We start from the raw sequence: 15168 nt of genomic DNA, 5'->3' as shown, positions 1-15168 counted from the left end.
CCAGCACCTACCTCCCAGGGTTATTGTGAAGATCAAAGGAGATAACTGATTAAATGACTTGCCCAGGGTCCCACAGCTATTAAATATTCTACCACAGGATTTGGACTGAGTTTTTCCTAACTTCAGATCCAGCTTTACCTACTCTGTACACTACACCAGACTGCCTCCCCAATTCTGTATCATGTATTGAAAATACTCTTTTCTATGTTAACTAATTTTATCCTCATAAAAAGCATCAGAATGTGAAGCTAAGGATGAGATAAGTTAATCCCTTGATGAACCCATACCATTGATCTTTAATTCCAATATAGTAAGATCTGAGAAATAGAAACAAAAATAAGTTCTTGTATACAAAGTTCACGTAAAACATAGCAAGAAAGAGGAGAAAGAAACTGCTTCTAATTTTTTTCAGAGTGCTTTAAAAAGTGGAAAGAATTTTCTTTCTCTGGGTTTCAGGGTTCACTGAGGCTGGACTTTTGCCAGATTTACATATGATGTTTGGAATATTTTCAGTTGAAATACTCTGGATTTAATTAATATGAGATTTAATGTGGAGTAGCAGACAGAGAGCCAGTAAGAACTGGGTTCTATTCTCACCTCTGAAACAGACTAGCTATGTAACCTCAACAAATCGTTGCTCAGTGTCGAAGGCAACTCTCTAGAACTAGTAACATTTGCATAGCACTTGCTGATCTGCAGTCGCAGGAGTTCCTAAGTATAGTAGCTAGTGTTTATATGGCACTTTGATACTTATAAACAATTATATATGCATACACATGCACACATATATAGATAGTAGATATACACATATAACACATTTTATCCTTACTGCTACCCTGGGAGGTAAGAGTTGTTATTGTCCTTATTTTACAGAGGCTGAAAATTTTAATGGTTTCCCCAGAATCACACAGCTAGCATGCGTCTAAAGCAAGATTAAAAGATTTAGGTCTTCCTAACTCCAGCTCTGGCATTCTATCCTCTGTACCACCAAGCTACTTGTTCTTCCCTATCCTGATGAAATCACAGATTTAGTTTAAAAACAAACAAAATAAAAAAACAAGAATATTTTAAGTGATTGTCTCCTATTTCCCTATTTTCAAGCCACCTTTATGATTTATGACTTCATAAACAACAATGGTTCATTGTCACAAAGCACTTTCCACTGTACAAACTGATTATCAACAAAATGGTGGTGGTGAGGTAGGGTTATATTTAGTTAATTTCAAGTAAGCCACAAAGATTCCATATAATTTATGGTGAGTATGTGTGGACTAAAGTCAGCATGGTGCTGTGGGTAGAGAGCTGGCCATTGAACCCGGGAGACCCAGGTTCATACCCTTTCTCTAACATATAACTGGCTATGTGACCCTGGACATTTAAATCCTTTAATCTCTCAGTATCTCTAGGGAGATTTCTAAGGATCTAAATAACACAGTGGGGTAAGGGTTAAAAATTACATTAATAGAAGAAATTCCTCACTTGGGAGTTCCAGATGCCAATGAAATCACAGGTTTGGTCCCTATCCCTATAGAATGTTAGAAGGGGAAGAAAAGGATTAAGTACAAGAAACTGGGATGCTCATTTGATGGACTAACTAATCTCTCAGACTGTAAACTCCTTAAAATTCAGTACTGAAAAAGGAAAAGTTGGAATTTGTAGAGATCAGTCTTATGCCAATAAGATGACAACATTTTGAATATTGTGGGAACCATAAATTGTCAACAATAGCCATCGTCATCATTCATTGTTGCATCTTAATTTCACCTTGATATCCCTCAAGATTTATTATAAATAATACTCCCAAAATTCCTTTAAACATGACAAGGTATATGGTCTGCTCCTGTGACAAATAGTATTAAATAATCATGTAAACTGGTCTCATGGCTTCTTCCTAAACTGATGTCCTATTCTATGGCCAATTAAAAATAAGTAAGTGTTAATTAGGTTCCTGCTTTGTGCCCAGCACAAGTAGTTGGTACCAAAGAAATTGATGATATAACATTTTCTGACTCTTGAGGATCTGGGAGACGTAACACTTAAACATATAAAACCACCAACATGATGAAGTCCTTAATGATGGGATACTTACTACCCATTAATAAAATCAATAGTCTAGAAAAAAAGAGAAATTACTTGAGCCTAATTAGAGATCCAGGCTTCTTCCTTATTCACACATATTTTGGACCATACCCCACTTCAGCTGTTTTTCATTTATATCTGACTCTTCATGACTTCATCTGGGTTTTTCTTGGCAAAGATACTGGAGTGGTTTGTCATTTCCCTCTCCATCTCATTTTATAAATGAAGAAACTGAAGCCAAATAAGGTTACTTGCCCAGGGTCATACAACCAGTTAGTATCTGAGGCCAGATTTGAACTCATGAAGAGGAGTCTTCTTGATTCCAGGCCTAGGGCGCTATGTTCTACCCCACCTAGTTCACTAGTATAGGGAACAACTTGGTTGGGAGGTTCCCTCTCCTGATGAAGGTGGGAACCTTTTTCTGAAATTCCAAGTCTTTGAGTGCTACCTATGAGGTGAGATGACTTGCCTGGGGTAACACAGCTGGTATGGGTCACAAGAGGGACTTGAATTCAAGTGTATTTGCCTCCTACACTAGCCAGTATATTGCTTCTCACATCCTATTCTGAAACCTCATGTTGTAGAATGATCTATTCTCTTGAAGACCAGGATCATGTTAAATAAAAGCTAGCGGATGCCACCGAACTAGGAAAGCCTTAAGTTCTAAGCCCAGTAGCAGGAGAATGGATAGGAGAAAGGAAGGAAGGAGGAAGATGAGAGTATATAAGTTATTTAATTTTTCCATGCCTCAGTTTATTTGTAAAGTTTATTTGTAAAGTGAGGGGATTAGATGAATCTTTAAGATATCTTTCACTTCTAAACCCAATGACAATATTCTCCAATTTCTTTGTGGAAAATGAGGGTTATGGAAAAGACCTAGGGACTGATGTTGTCACTTTACCACTATGGAGATTATGGAGAGAATATTAAAACTATCTAGGATAAGGACAAGAGGAGGAATATAATTTAGGTGCTAAAGTTACCTACTATGTTGGAACTGACTCACAAAAAAGTTTAAAATAAATTATTTTAAGACAATGACCCATGCCTTGTAATCCCTTCTTCAAGGAGGCCTTAGATGACTTGAGATGAGGGGTACTGGGCTGCCCAATCACTGGGTATCTGCACTGAGACAAAGACGGAATTGGGGGGTCACCATGCTACCTAAGAAGGGGTGAACTTGCCCAGATCAGAAACAAAGCAGATCAAAGTTCTTTTACTGACCAATAGTGGGATCAATCCAGTGAATAGCCATTGTACTTCCAACCTTACCAACATAGACCAGACCTTCAAAGGAGGGGCTGGGGCAAATGTGATGTCCTTCTCATGCAGTCCAGATTTCAGATGGAGTCATGGGATCATACCTTTCTAGGGAGGAAGAACTTCCAAGGGCATCCACTGAAAGATGAGGCAATTTAAGTCTAGAAAGGGGAGCTCCTAAAGCTATACTGAGACATAGACTTTCTCAATGCTTAGATTCTTTTTTTTTTTAGAATTTTCATTAGATTCTTTTGGCACTTCACTCTCAAATATCTGTTTTTCTGATCCCACAAAAACTTTTCCCTTGGCCCTGCCCCCTTTTCCTTCTTGGATCAATCAAACCCTTTGACTACTCTCTCTGTCATCATATATTCAGGGACTCAGAGACTTTTTGATCCAACTCTCTCAATTTGCAGATGAGGAAATTCAGGTCAGGATTGTCTGGAGATCAAAAATAAGCAACCCAGAAATCAAGGGAAACATTCAAATATGAAAATTAAACAGGTATATGAAGAAGTGATTTGCCCATTTGTATACAAATAGTAAGTGATAGAAAGAAGAGTCATGAAATAAGTTTATGGCTATTTGTTAATAATGATAAGAGGGACAAAGTAAGGGGGTTTGGGGCAGGACTAGTAGGGGAAGGTGAGCCAAAGATGAGATAAGTATAGGATCCATAGAGATATCAGGTAGTATGGTTCAAAGTTGTGTGCCTAGTAGAGCAAGTATAGAACAAAGACACCTTTTGAGCTTTGAGGGTAAGGGTAAAAGAAAAACAGCTTATGTTAGATTGGGGAAGATGGGAGAAAACATAAGACTGTAGAGGTTAGAGCACTGACCTTGGAATCAGTACACATGGACTCAAATCCTGCCTCTGATACTTCTTAGCTTGTGTGATCTTGGGAATGAGTGCTAATATCAGTTGTACTATCTTTCTTGCAGAGCTTTTGGAGGAAAGTGTTTTTCAAACCTTAAAGGGCTACATAAAAGTCATCACTGGTTTCTTGCATAGGAAGGGAAATTAAGTCAAGGACTAGGTTATCAAAAAAAAAGATGAGAATTGAGTTTATAAAGCCGCTGTTTATCTTTCTCTTGCAGAACAACAACATTCTAGAGATGCACGAAGATACTTTCTGCAATGTTAAAAACTTGACCTATGTACGCAAGGCTTTGGAGGACATTCGACTGGACGGGAACCCCATCAATTTGAGTAAAACTCCTCAGGCATACATGTGCCTACCTCGTCTGCCAATTGGTAGTCTTGTCTGAGCCAAATTCAGGGCTCAGGCAATGCCTTATGCTCACAGCAATAGAATCTTGATTGCTGTGCAAGCACAGAAAAAAGCCTGTATTGTTTGCAAATTTGCATTTCTAAATTTGTTATAAATGAAAATAAACCACAAACAGATGAAGTGAAAAAAATTCAAAATAGATGATGTCAACATAGAAATACCTAAAGCGGTGCCAAACAACTTACAGGTTGAGCAAATTGAAACAGAAAACATGTAAAAATTGCATACTTAGGTACTCATTTAATTTACAATACGTATGATTTAAAGCTAATTATCCAACAAATGAAAATTTATTAAAAAGTAACCATGTACACTTTCAGTATTTATCCAAAGTTTGTTGTTATAATCAGATTTTTCTGTTCTTTTCATTAAACAATGAAATTGTTTTCCCCTAAATCATTAGATTCTGGATTGCTATTGAACAAATAAAAGTACTGGAAAATTATCCTACCTTTTTTGGAAAATATTCATTATTACGTTGACTCACTACAATCACTGACTCTTTTGCCATGTACTAAGATCCCCCAGACAAGGATATTAGGCATTTTCTCTGGACTTCCTCTATACCTCTTTGCCTGCTGACCTCCCTAATTTCCTTTAAATCTCAGCTAAAATCTTCTCTTTTACTGGGCCCCTCATTTCTATTACCTTCCCTCTGTAACTCCTTCTTAGTTATCTTATACATCGCTTGCTCTTTATATGTGTGTTTGAACGTTGCATTTCCCATTAGATTGTAAACAAGGGCAGGAACTGTATTTTGCCTCTTTTTGTATCCTTACCACTTAGCACAGTGCCTAACACATAGCAAACATTCAATAAAGGTTTATCGATTGATTGATTGATTGAGTGAGTGAGTTGAGTGTCAGAGTGGATACCAAATCCTGGACTTGGGAGTCAGGATGACCACATTTTTGTATTCTTACTCAAGAGCTGAATAGGTAGAAAACCAAGGTAGTTCCATTTATAAAGGGATATTTGTTGAATGTCCCAGTGATGCATTGGACAAATCTCTTGATTTCTCTGAGCCATTTCTTTAACTAGAAAATAAGGAGATTGGAGTAGATGGATTCTGAAATCCTGTCCAGCTCTAGAACTAGAATTAGGGGGTCTGTGTGGTACAACGGAAAGAATACTGGCTCTGGAGTGAAGACTAAGGTTAAAATACCAGCTCTGATGTGTAACATTGCACAAGTCACTTGACTAACCTGGGCATCAGTTTCTTCATCTGTAAAATGAGAGATCTAGACTAGATTATGGGTGTTTCTTAAGCACAGGTTCTTGAATATATTACAAGTGTTCCCTGATCTAGAATAGGGAAAAACACAAAGAAATACATCTTGATTTTTTTTGTAGTCATGTGTATTTTATGTTTGTATTTAACCTGATTCTGAAAAGAGATGTTTAGGTTTTGAGAGACTGCCAAGGGGTCCAAAAGCTTTTCTACTCTGACAAGGACTATATGGCATTCAAAGTGTTTTTGATGCCTACCATAAAGTTCTGTCTGTCTGTCTCTCTCTGTTTCGATCTCTCTCTGTCTCTCTCTCTCTGCCACTCTGTCTCTCTCTGTCTCTATCACCTGCTTTATTATCATTATTATTATATCGAGAGCCTGCAAAAAAGCATATAGTAAGTAAAATACTGACATAATTTGAAGTGGGCTTTAAAAAAGTCATTCTGTAGGAGGTGGGACCTGAGCAGAGTAATTGAAGAAATGGATAATGAATAACATAAGATCCTTGATATAGAGCTAGAAGGGACTTCAAAGGTCATCTGGTCTAACCTCTTCTATATAATATGATATAATACGGTATAATATAATATATAATACATAACATAACATAATATTCTACAGTGTAATATAACAGCATATTTTATAGTGTAATAAAAATATAATACAATAAAATGTAATACAGTACAATATAATATTGTAATTTGACATAATATAATGTTGCACAATATAATATAAATTGTATGGCATAATAATATTATTATTGCTATATTATATGTAGCAATTATATAGTAATGCTATATTGATATTATACATTAATAATGTGTTATTGTATTATATAATATGACATTATATGATACAATACCATACTATGTGATTTGATTTATATCATATCATATTATATGAATATATTATAAGCACTTATTTCTCCCTTCTATTGACATTTTTTTCTCCACTTAGTAGTTTAAAACAAAACCGAAAAAATCACAAACACAAAACTTTCACAACAAATACGCAAAGTCTAACAAAACTGATTTCCACACTGTCCAAGTTCAAAGCTCTATGTCTTCTTTCTCATTTTCAATCAATTGCTTTTCTGGTATGTTTCATCTTCTGTCTTCTGGGCTCTTCTGACCTCCTCATTTTTACAGATAAGCAAAATGAAGCTACTCTCTCAAGTCACGTAGGTAGAAAGGGTCAGAGGCCAATCTGAACCCAGGTCCTCTGACTTCAGAGATGGTGTCCCTTCCACTGTACTCCCAAAGGGCTGGGATGGCAAAGAAGGTCAGAAAGTTCCTTTCCTATATGTGGACATTGAACTTCCAAGCTGGTTTTTTCAGGGAGGTTCTTCTTTTAACTGTTGAGATCACCATCCTTACCAAGAACTTTGATTGCTCTTGCCAGTCCCTGGTTGAGGTCATGTCCCAACCCTCCTCTTATTTCAACCAAGTGGTTAGGGGTTGCAATATTTTGTTAAAGAACAAAGAAATACAACAATGTAAACCATAAGGCTTAAAACTATGTCTATATGAAAGTATTGAGTATATATATATATATATATGTATACAAATGTATGTATATGTATACATATACATATACATGTGTGTGTGTGTGTGTGTATTTAAGTTGTTTGGCAAGGTCTGAGACCTTTCTTCCTTCACTATTTCCTTTCTCTTTCTGACCATTGCCACCTGGTAAGTGCATCCAAGTCATCCTCCAATACAGCCCTCTTCTGGTATGTTACCTTGTCCCAGTGTTGACTGAGTTGTTTAATCAATCAATCAATCAATATTTAGTAAGGGAATGATCGGCAGCTAGGTGGTACAGTGGTCTGGACAGAGTGAAGGGCCTAGAGGCAGGAAGACTCCTCTTCCCAAGTTCAAATCTGGCCTTAGAGGCTTATTAGTTGTGTGACTCCAGGAAACTTAACCCTGTGTATCTCAGTGTCCTCATCTGTAAAATTAGCTGGAGAAGGAAATGGCAAATCACTCTAGTACCTTTGCCAGAAAACCCTAAATGGCACGAAGAATCAGACACAATGGAAATAACTGAACAACAAAAGGGAATGATACTGTAGAAAGAACCCTGGCTGTAGAGCCAAAAGATCTGGGTTCAAATCCTGTCTCTCAGCTGCGTGTTTGACTTTAAGCACTTAAACTCGATTATCAGCTACCTCATCTCTAAAATGTGGAGGTTTGATTAGTTTTTGAGGTTCTTTCTAATTCTAAATTGAAGTACTGCTTCCCCAGTGCTTAGTACAATGCTTAGTATATAATAGGCACCTAATAAATGACTATTCATTGCTTGGATTTTTTATTGACTGGTTATTTATGATTCATTGCTGAGAATCACTTAATTGATGGTTTAGCCTTAACAGCTGAGGTTTAGCCTTAACAGGGAATCTTTTTAATAAGCAGGCAGGGGGCAACTAGGTGGTACAATGAACAGAGCACTGACTCTGGAGTCAGGACGACCTAAGTTCAAATTCAGCCTTAGACATTTGACACTTACTAATTGTGTGACCTTGGGCAAGTCACATAACCCCAATTTTCTTGCCAATTTCTTTCCACCCTCAAAGAAAAAGAAAAGAGTGGACAGTATCTGCCTAGTTGTCTTCTGGTCAGCTAAGAAGTATTTAATGAGCACCTACCGTGTGCTAAGCAACGGATGTACAAAAAGAGGCAAAAGACAGTCTGAGGGCAGCTCAAAGAGTTCCAATCTAACATATGAGACAAACAAATAAATAAGTAGAAATGTTATATTTAAGACAAATAAAAACAATTTTTTTTTAGAATTAAAAGGAGTTGGAAAATATTTCTTGGGATTTTAGTTGGGACGTAAAGGAAAACCAGCAGACAGAGATGAGGAGGGAGAATGTTCCAAGCATGAGGCACAGACAGAAAAAAATGATCATCGCTGAGAGCTGGAATGTCTTGTTTGTGGAGTAACAGTCAGGAGGTCAGAGTCACTGGACTGGGGAGTACATTTCAGAGAGTCAGGTACAAAAAGACTGGAAATACACGAAAGGGCTACGTTAGGACTCCTTCCTCTGTGATCTGCCAGGAACATGAGGAGATTATCTGTGCAAATGGAATGGATATTTGGTATGCATTCTTCTATTCGCCTATTGCTGATGAGAAAGTAAAAAGTAGCTATGGAGGGTTAAAATATGCGAATTGCAACAAAATAACTTCTTAATAAATTGATTAGTTTATCTACAGAAATGAATCAGATCCTTAGACCTCTTGGAAAGATTTTACATAAGATGCTGACAATTAAAAAAAAGTAGCTTGTTCACATAAAAAATATATCATATATGTACATATACACATATACATATATGCATATGCATATATGTATCTATACATATATGCCCATATGTGTGTGTGTGTGTATATATATATACATAATTTTAGGTGATTGTTTTGTGGAAAACGACAGACAAAATCACTGTGTCCAAGAATATTATGTGCAATATTTAAAATATTACGCTGACTTCTATTACTCAATACATGAACCACTCTTTCCCAGATAATTATGGCTGCTTGAATGTTGAATGAACTGCTGCTGCCATCATGTGTTAGAACTATATTATTTTTCATAAAGTATTTTTTTCTTTCTAGAACATTGAATACCAAGTTTAGACCATATTAGCAGCAGAATGGGGAAATACTATAGAGTTAACAAACTAGGAGTCCGGCAAACCCAGGTTCAAATCTTGCCTGTGAATGTCCCCAGGAAAATTATTTAAATTCTTGGAAACTCAGTATCCTCATCTCTCCATGGGAATGATAGTAAGCTGTAAAACCCACCTTACTACATTGTTGTAAAGCTCAAAAGAGCTAACCTACAGAATGGATTTCGTAAACCTTAAAGCCTTATATAAGGGGCTTCTGGGTTTTTTACTTTTGATTTGACTTGACAACACAATCCTGTATGAAACATGATAGAATGTGGAGACATTGAGGCAGCTAGATGGAGAGATCACTGGGCTTGGACTCAGGAAGATCTGAGTTCATATCCAATACCAGATGCTTATTGGCTGTATGACCCTTAGGAATTCACTTAACCCCTGTCTTCCTTAGCTTCCTTAACAGTAAAATTGGGATAGTAATAGCATTTGCCTTCCAGTTGTTGTCAAAAGATACACCATTTGTAAAGCCCTTAGCAAAGTGTGTGGCATCCAGTAGGCACTAAATAAATGTTTGCTTCCACTCCCCTTTCCAGTCTTCTCCTCTTGTCTGTTACCCCTGTGACAATAAACGAGAAAAGTTGTGTCCTATTGGTGTTGAAGTGAATAGAGGGCTGGATCTAGAATCAGAGAGACTTGAATTTAAATCAGTCACAGTAATTCATTAGTTGTATGACCCTGGACAAGTCAACTTAGGCTTTGTCTCCATTTTCCTCATCTGTAAAATGGGGATAATTATAGTACTTGTCTCCCAGGGTGATTGTGTAGATTGAGATAATATTTGTAAAATATGATGTAAATGGCTATTATTTTGAGAAAAGTCCCTGCTCGCAAGGAGTTTACACTTTAATGATTTTAGTGGGGCAAAACAACACATAAAGGAAGGCTATAAAGGGGAGGGAGGGATTGGGTAAAGTGGGGAAAGAAGTCCAGAGAATCAGCTGAGCCCAGGGAGCAATGAAGACATGGCTCACCTGGACACCTTCTTTAAAATGAAGGTTCTGGAGAGAACTGACTAATCAGGGGAAAAAGGCTGCAGGGTTGGGGTAACAACTCCATCTGCATGTCATTCTAGTGTCTGCCCAGTCAATACTGAAGGTAAAAATTATGTCACATCAGTGAGTGGAGAAGTATTTATTAAGCAGCTAAAATGTTTTAGGCATTGTACTATTTCTTTTGCTACTATTATTTAAATTAAAATCTCTTTTAAGATAGAGATGCAGCTGATGGAAAACTAGTCTTTGGGTTCTATAATGTAATATAAAATTGCCAGGCCTAGAGGCCTGTGGGCTACCCGAGTCTTCCCTTACCTCTATCGGAGGTCTTTGGCTGGCCAAACCGGATGCTCGTATGAGAGAAAGGACGTTCCAGAGTCGAACAAGGGTTGAGCTTTATTTCAGGATCTAGTTACAAGTGCAGGGGAATTCTTCCTTAGGAGGGAGAGAGAAAGATCTCCCAAGGAGGCAAAGATCTTACAATAAGAGATTGGAAGTAGAAGTATAAGTGGGGAGAGAGGGGAGGGGAGAGAAGAAAGAGGAAATGCGGTGCCTTCTGTCCACACCCGTGGCCCCTCCACCCAAGAGCGCTTTCAGGCTTTCCTGATCCTACTGAAGCTCTCCAGCCGTATAGTTTGCATCTGAATACCGTGCTGTTAGATAACAATAGTGTGCCCAGATCCGGGACAATCTCGAGGGCGGGGAGAGCTCTCTCCCATCACGTTTCTCACGGGAAGAGGCGGAAATACACGAGATAGCTCAGTTCACCTCGATTCCCAGTCGTTTTCCTGGGGGGCCTCGTGAGAACTCTAAGATTTAGAAGTTCCCACCTTTACCCGCCCGAGACTGTCCACATGGAATTGAGCTTCCATCCCCAGCATAAAATGTTTTGAAAACCATCAGGTCCAAACAAGGATTGTACTGCTTCTGTCCTGAGGAAAATGCATTTGACCTATCAGGGTGCCACCATGATCCAGACAGGACCAAGGAAGTTAAATTTTAAATGCATGCTGCTGCTTCTTGAAAGAAAGGGAGCCTGTGGAGGTGAAACATTTGGAAGCCTTTAGTGTTATCCTCCAATTCCACAACTGTTGGTGGGAAGTTAATAGCCGAGCCAGGAAACCTAAATGAAGCCTGACAGTATATGAAGATCCCAAGACAATGGCTTAAGTCTTCATGTCAGTGCAAACTGTTAAAACTCAGGGACCCCATACTAGTCTCAATTTTCAACCAAGACTTAAAAGAGTGATCTCAGCAGACTGCACATTTCCTACTCACTATGCTCTTTCTTGATTTAATGAAGGCTTGTAGAAACCAGCGTTCTCAGCAGGTCATGTTCTGTTCTTGCAACGTTCCTCTTATCCCTGCAAATAAGTGATTCTGAGAAATACATCAACCTTTTGGGATTGCAAGCCACAGCTCCGAATTGGCAGAGTAAGGTTTAATTGACTTTTGCTACCATAGGGCAAAAAGAGGCTGCAGATTTGAATCCTAATATCTAAATGGATGAGTGAAATGGCTTTGTGAGTTCAGTTTCTTTAATTAACTCACAGTGACTCAATGAATGAGTGAAAGAAGCATTTATCAAGCACAGTAAAAGGATAGGCAGTGGTCATTTTGATTCATGTGGCTAGACTGCCTGAAAAAACAAAACAAAGCGAAAACCAAAACTAAAACTAAACTAAACTAAACTAAATTAAACTAAACTAAACTAAACAAAAACAAAAACCCACTCAGCTTGTGGTGGTACATAAGGTCTCGGAAGGTACCTTGACCAAAGTAAGTTGAAATACATGTTTTGTCAATTGATACCACTCAGTCTCTCTGAGTTGGTTTCCTAAAATTGATAGATGGGGTTGATTAAATGAAGGAAGTGACCTGGCATATTGGGAAGAATATTGAATTTAGTATTAGACAAACTTCCTATGAATTTCAGCTCTGCTTCTTACTAGCTGTGTGACCCTGGGCAAGTCACTTCCTCCTCACTGGGCCTCAGTTTCTGAATCTGTAAAATGAAAGGGGTGTTGGTGTAGGTACCAGATGATCTCCTAAGCTTCCTTCCATTTCTAAGATTTTTTAAGTTTACTCGAGGTTCTAAATCTGACCATCTCCAGAGCTCTTTAAACTCCTGAGGGCCAATCCTGTCCTTCCCCCCTTTCCAGAGCCCCCAAAAACCTAGTCTAAGGAACTCTGGAATTTGAGCTCCTTCTGAGTAGCCAACCCAGCCCTCATTACCTGCCCCTCTCCTTAGACCCCCTTGCCCCCAGCTGCGTCACAAGCCCCTAGAGAATACTCATACAACCCCTAGTTCTGCGGCCGAACCTCGGCTTCACACACTGGGAGCACAATCCAGCCCTCTGATTGGCTGTTGCCAGGAGTAACCAGGGACGCTGTGGGCACGCGGGGCCCCCGGCCGGTATTTGAAGCAGCTCCGGCCCCGCGCCCCCCTCAGTCCGGCCTGGACCGGCGACCACACTGGCACCTGAGCTGAGAGAGGGTGCAGCAAGGTAACGCGCTCCCCCGGCCCACCCCCAACCCCCACCCCCGCATTACTGCGGAGACGGGTTTGTGAGGGAACGGGAAGCGGGGCTCACAGCGCGTAGCTCACCAATAAACTCCCCTCCCCCCGACCATCCTTACTCAGCCCCCCTTGCCCCACCCACCCATCCATTCATTCATCCATACACCCACCCTTCCATCCATCCATCTATACACCCATTCATCCATCCATCCATCATCTAGCCTGGGAGAGGTAACTTCTCAGGTGCGAAGGCAAAGAGGAGGGAAAATAAAGAAGTCAGGGAGAAAGAAGGCTAGAAGGACGAGCGCAAGGCAAAAGGGCCTTTTGGAGAGAAGACCAGATCGCAGAGGGCAGGCCCACGTGGGGCGAAAGCGGCGTCTCCAGGTGCAAGGTGCAGGTGCCACCCAAGATCTTCGGGGGTCAACCCCTCTTCGCCCTGTGGCCCCGCTCTCGCAGGGTTGGGGTCCACCAGCATCATCTACAGCCCTCAACGAGACAGCTGTGGGAAGAAGGCATGGCCCTGGCCCTTGACCGACGGGCAGACCCGCTGAACCTGGGCGGCGGCTGGTCCTCTCCGTCTCCTCTCCCTCCTTGGTCCCCGTGCCACCGCCGGCGGAGGAGCACCTCGATGTTCCGAAGGCGCCACCGCTCTGGCCCCAAGCTGGAGTACCAGGAGCTGCGAAAGCAGGCGAAGCACCAGCATGAGTCGGGCCCACGGTGGCCCCATGCGCAGCGGCGCCCAGAGCGCCTGGCCAGCCCCAGCTGCTGGGGCCCCAGGGGCTGCTGGACCCCCTCTCCGTGGCGCTGCCCACCAGTGGAAGTTTGGAGGCCGCCGAGCGGTGTGCAGGTGGTGCGGGTGTACGGACTGAGGCCTCCCTGTCCATGCTGCTGCTCCTGCTGGAACGCGCCCGACCAGCCCGGCCCGGGGCGCATCTACCCCAAGAAGAAGAAGAAGCGCTGGGGAAGGAAGGGCAGGGGCGTGCGGCGTGGCCATCCCCGGCGCCCACTGCACAGCGGCCCGCCCGTGGACCTGAGCGCCCTGCTGCGCCCGGTCAACCTGTACGGCCGCCGGGCGCCCGGCATGCGAGCCCCGCGCAACACCACGCAGTTCATCATGAACCAGGTCTACGAGGACATGCGCAAGCAGGAGAAGCAGGAGCGCCAGCAGGAGGCCCTGCGGGCCAGGCAGGCCGCAGCCGCAGCCTCAGCGGCGGCAGCAGCAGCAGACGCAGCATCGGTCCCTCCAGAGTGCAGTGCAGCGCTCCAGCCCGTTCACAGCAGGGCCGAAGAGGACGAGGAGATGAGGCTGCTGCAGGAGACCTTCTACAGCTTTGTGCAGAAGCGGCTCTGCTGCCTCGTGCCCGGCCCCGCGACCGCCGGGGAGCAGGACGAGGACGAGGACCGGGAAGACCAGGAGGACGAGGAGGACGAGGACCAGGAGGACGAGGAGGACGAGGACCAGGAGGACGAGGACGAGGACCAGGAGGACGAGGACCAGGAGGACCAGGAGGATGATGGCCAGGAGGACCAGCACCGGAGGCACGCGCTCTGCCTTCCTCTGCAGAGGGAGGGAATAGAGGAGGAGGATGGGGAAGACGACGAAGAGGAGGAGGAGAAGGACGAGGAGGAGGAGGAGGAAGAAGAAGAGGAGGAAGAGGAAGAGAAAGAAGAAGAAGAGGAGGAGGAGGAGGAGGAAGAAGAGGAGGAGGAGAATGAGGAGGAGGAGGAGGAGCAGTACGGAGAGGAAGAGGATGAATCAGAGGAGGAAGAGCTGAGAGAGGAAGAAGAGGAAGAGGAGGAGGAGGACTCCGAGGAGGAGGATCAGAACCCCCCGCCCAGCCCTCCCGCCGGCCCTGGAGCCCCGGGAGCAGAGGAGCCGGAGCACCTTCTGAACTATGAGTTTCTGACCCGGGAGGGGAGAATCTTCCAGAAGCTTCAAGAGAGATTCCCCATGATTGTGAAGAAGGTGCTGTGTTAGACTGAGAGGGCAGGAGCAACGGGATGGAACTGACTGTTGGGTTAAAATGAAATTAGCATCTAAAAAATCTAATATAAAAGTGAGTTCCATGAATAAATATTATCTATGCGCACCCCTCCTTGAT

At 42.0% G+C, this 15168-nt stretch overlaps 2 protein-coding genes and 2 long non-coding RNA genes across 5 annotated transcripts in view; 3 read left to right on the top strand and 1 right to left on the bottom strand.

The window, feature by feature from the left end:
- Positions 1-5073, top strand: part of EPYC (epiphycan) — a 42766-nt gene extending 37693 nt beyond the window's left edge. For both annotated transcript variants that reach the window (XM_072655551.1, XM_072655552.1), the window contains one exon: positions 4438-5073. In XM_072655551.1, coding sequence (XP_072511652.1) covers positions 4438-4608 — 171 coding nt within the window. In that variant the 3' untranslated portion in view covers positions 4609-5073. The remainder of the gene's footprint in view (positions 1-4437) is intronic.
- Positions 5074-7523: 2450 nt separating this feature from the next.
- On the bottom strand, positions 7524-12785 carry LOC140531535 (uncharacterized). Its single transcript, XR_011976359.1, has 3 exons — positions 11824-12785; positions 10861-10953; positions 7524-8578 (listed from the first exon to the last, which is right to left on the bottom strand). It is a non-coding gene; the product is annotated as an uncharacterized lncRNA (long non-coding RNA).
- Positions 12786-12938: 153 nt separating this feature from the next.
- LOC140534472 (uncharacterized) overlaps positions 12939-15168 on the top strand; it is a 56263-nt gene continuing 54033 nt past the window's right edge. The window contains exon 1 of the long non-coding RNA XR_011977327.1: positions 12939-13052. This is a non-coding gene — a long non-coding RNA (uncharacterized lncRNA). The remainder of the gene's footprint in view (positions 13053-15168) is intronic.
- CCER1 (coiled-coil glutamate rich protein 1) lies at positions 12969-15152 on the top strand. The gene has a single exon (XM_072655549.1). The coding sequence runs from the start codon at positions 13581-13583 to the stop codon at positions 15042-15044; it is 1464 nt and encodes a 487-aa protein (XP_072511650.1). The 5' UTR covers positions 12969-13580; the 3' UTR covers positions 15045-15152.

The sequence above is a fragment of the Notamacropus eugenii genome, chromosome 3, assembly GCF_028372415.1.
Source record: "Notamacropus eugenii isolate mMacEug1 chromosome 3, mMacEug1.pri_v2, whole genome shotgun sequence".
NCBI classification, from domain to species: domain Eukaryota; kingdom Metazoa; phylum Chordata; class Mammalia; order Diprotodontia; family Macropodidae; genus Notamacropus; species Notamacropus eugenii.
This window is presented reverse-complemented; position numbering and strand designations above follow the sequence as displayed.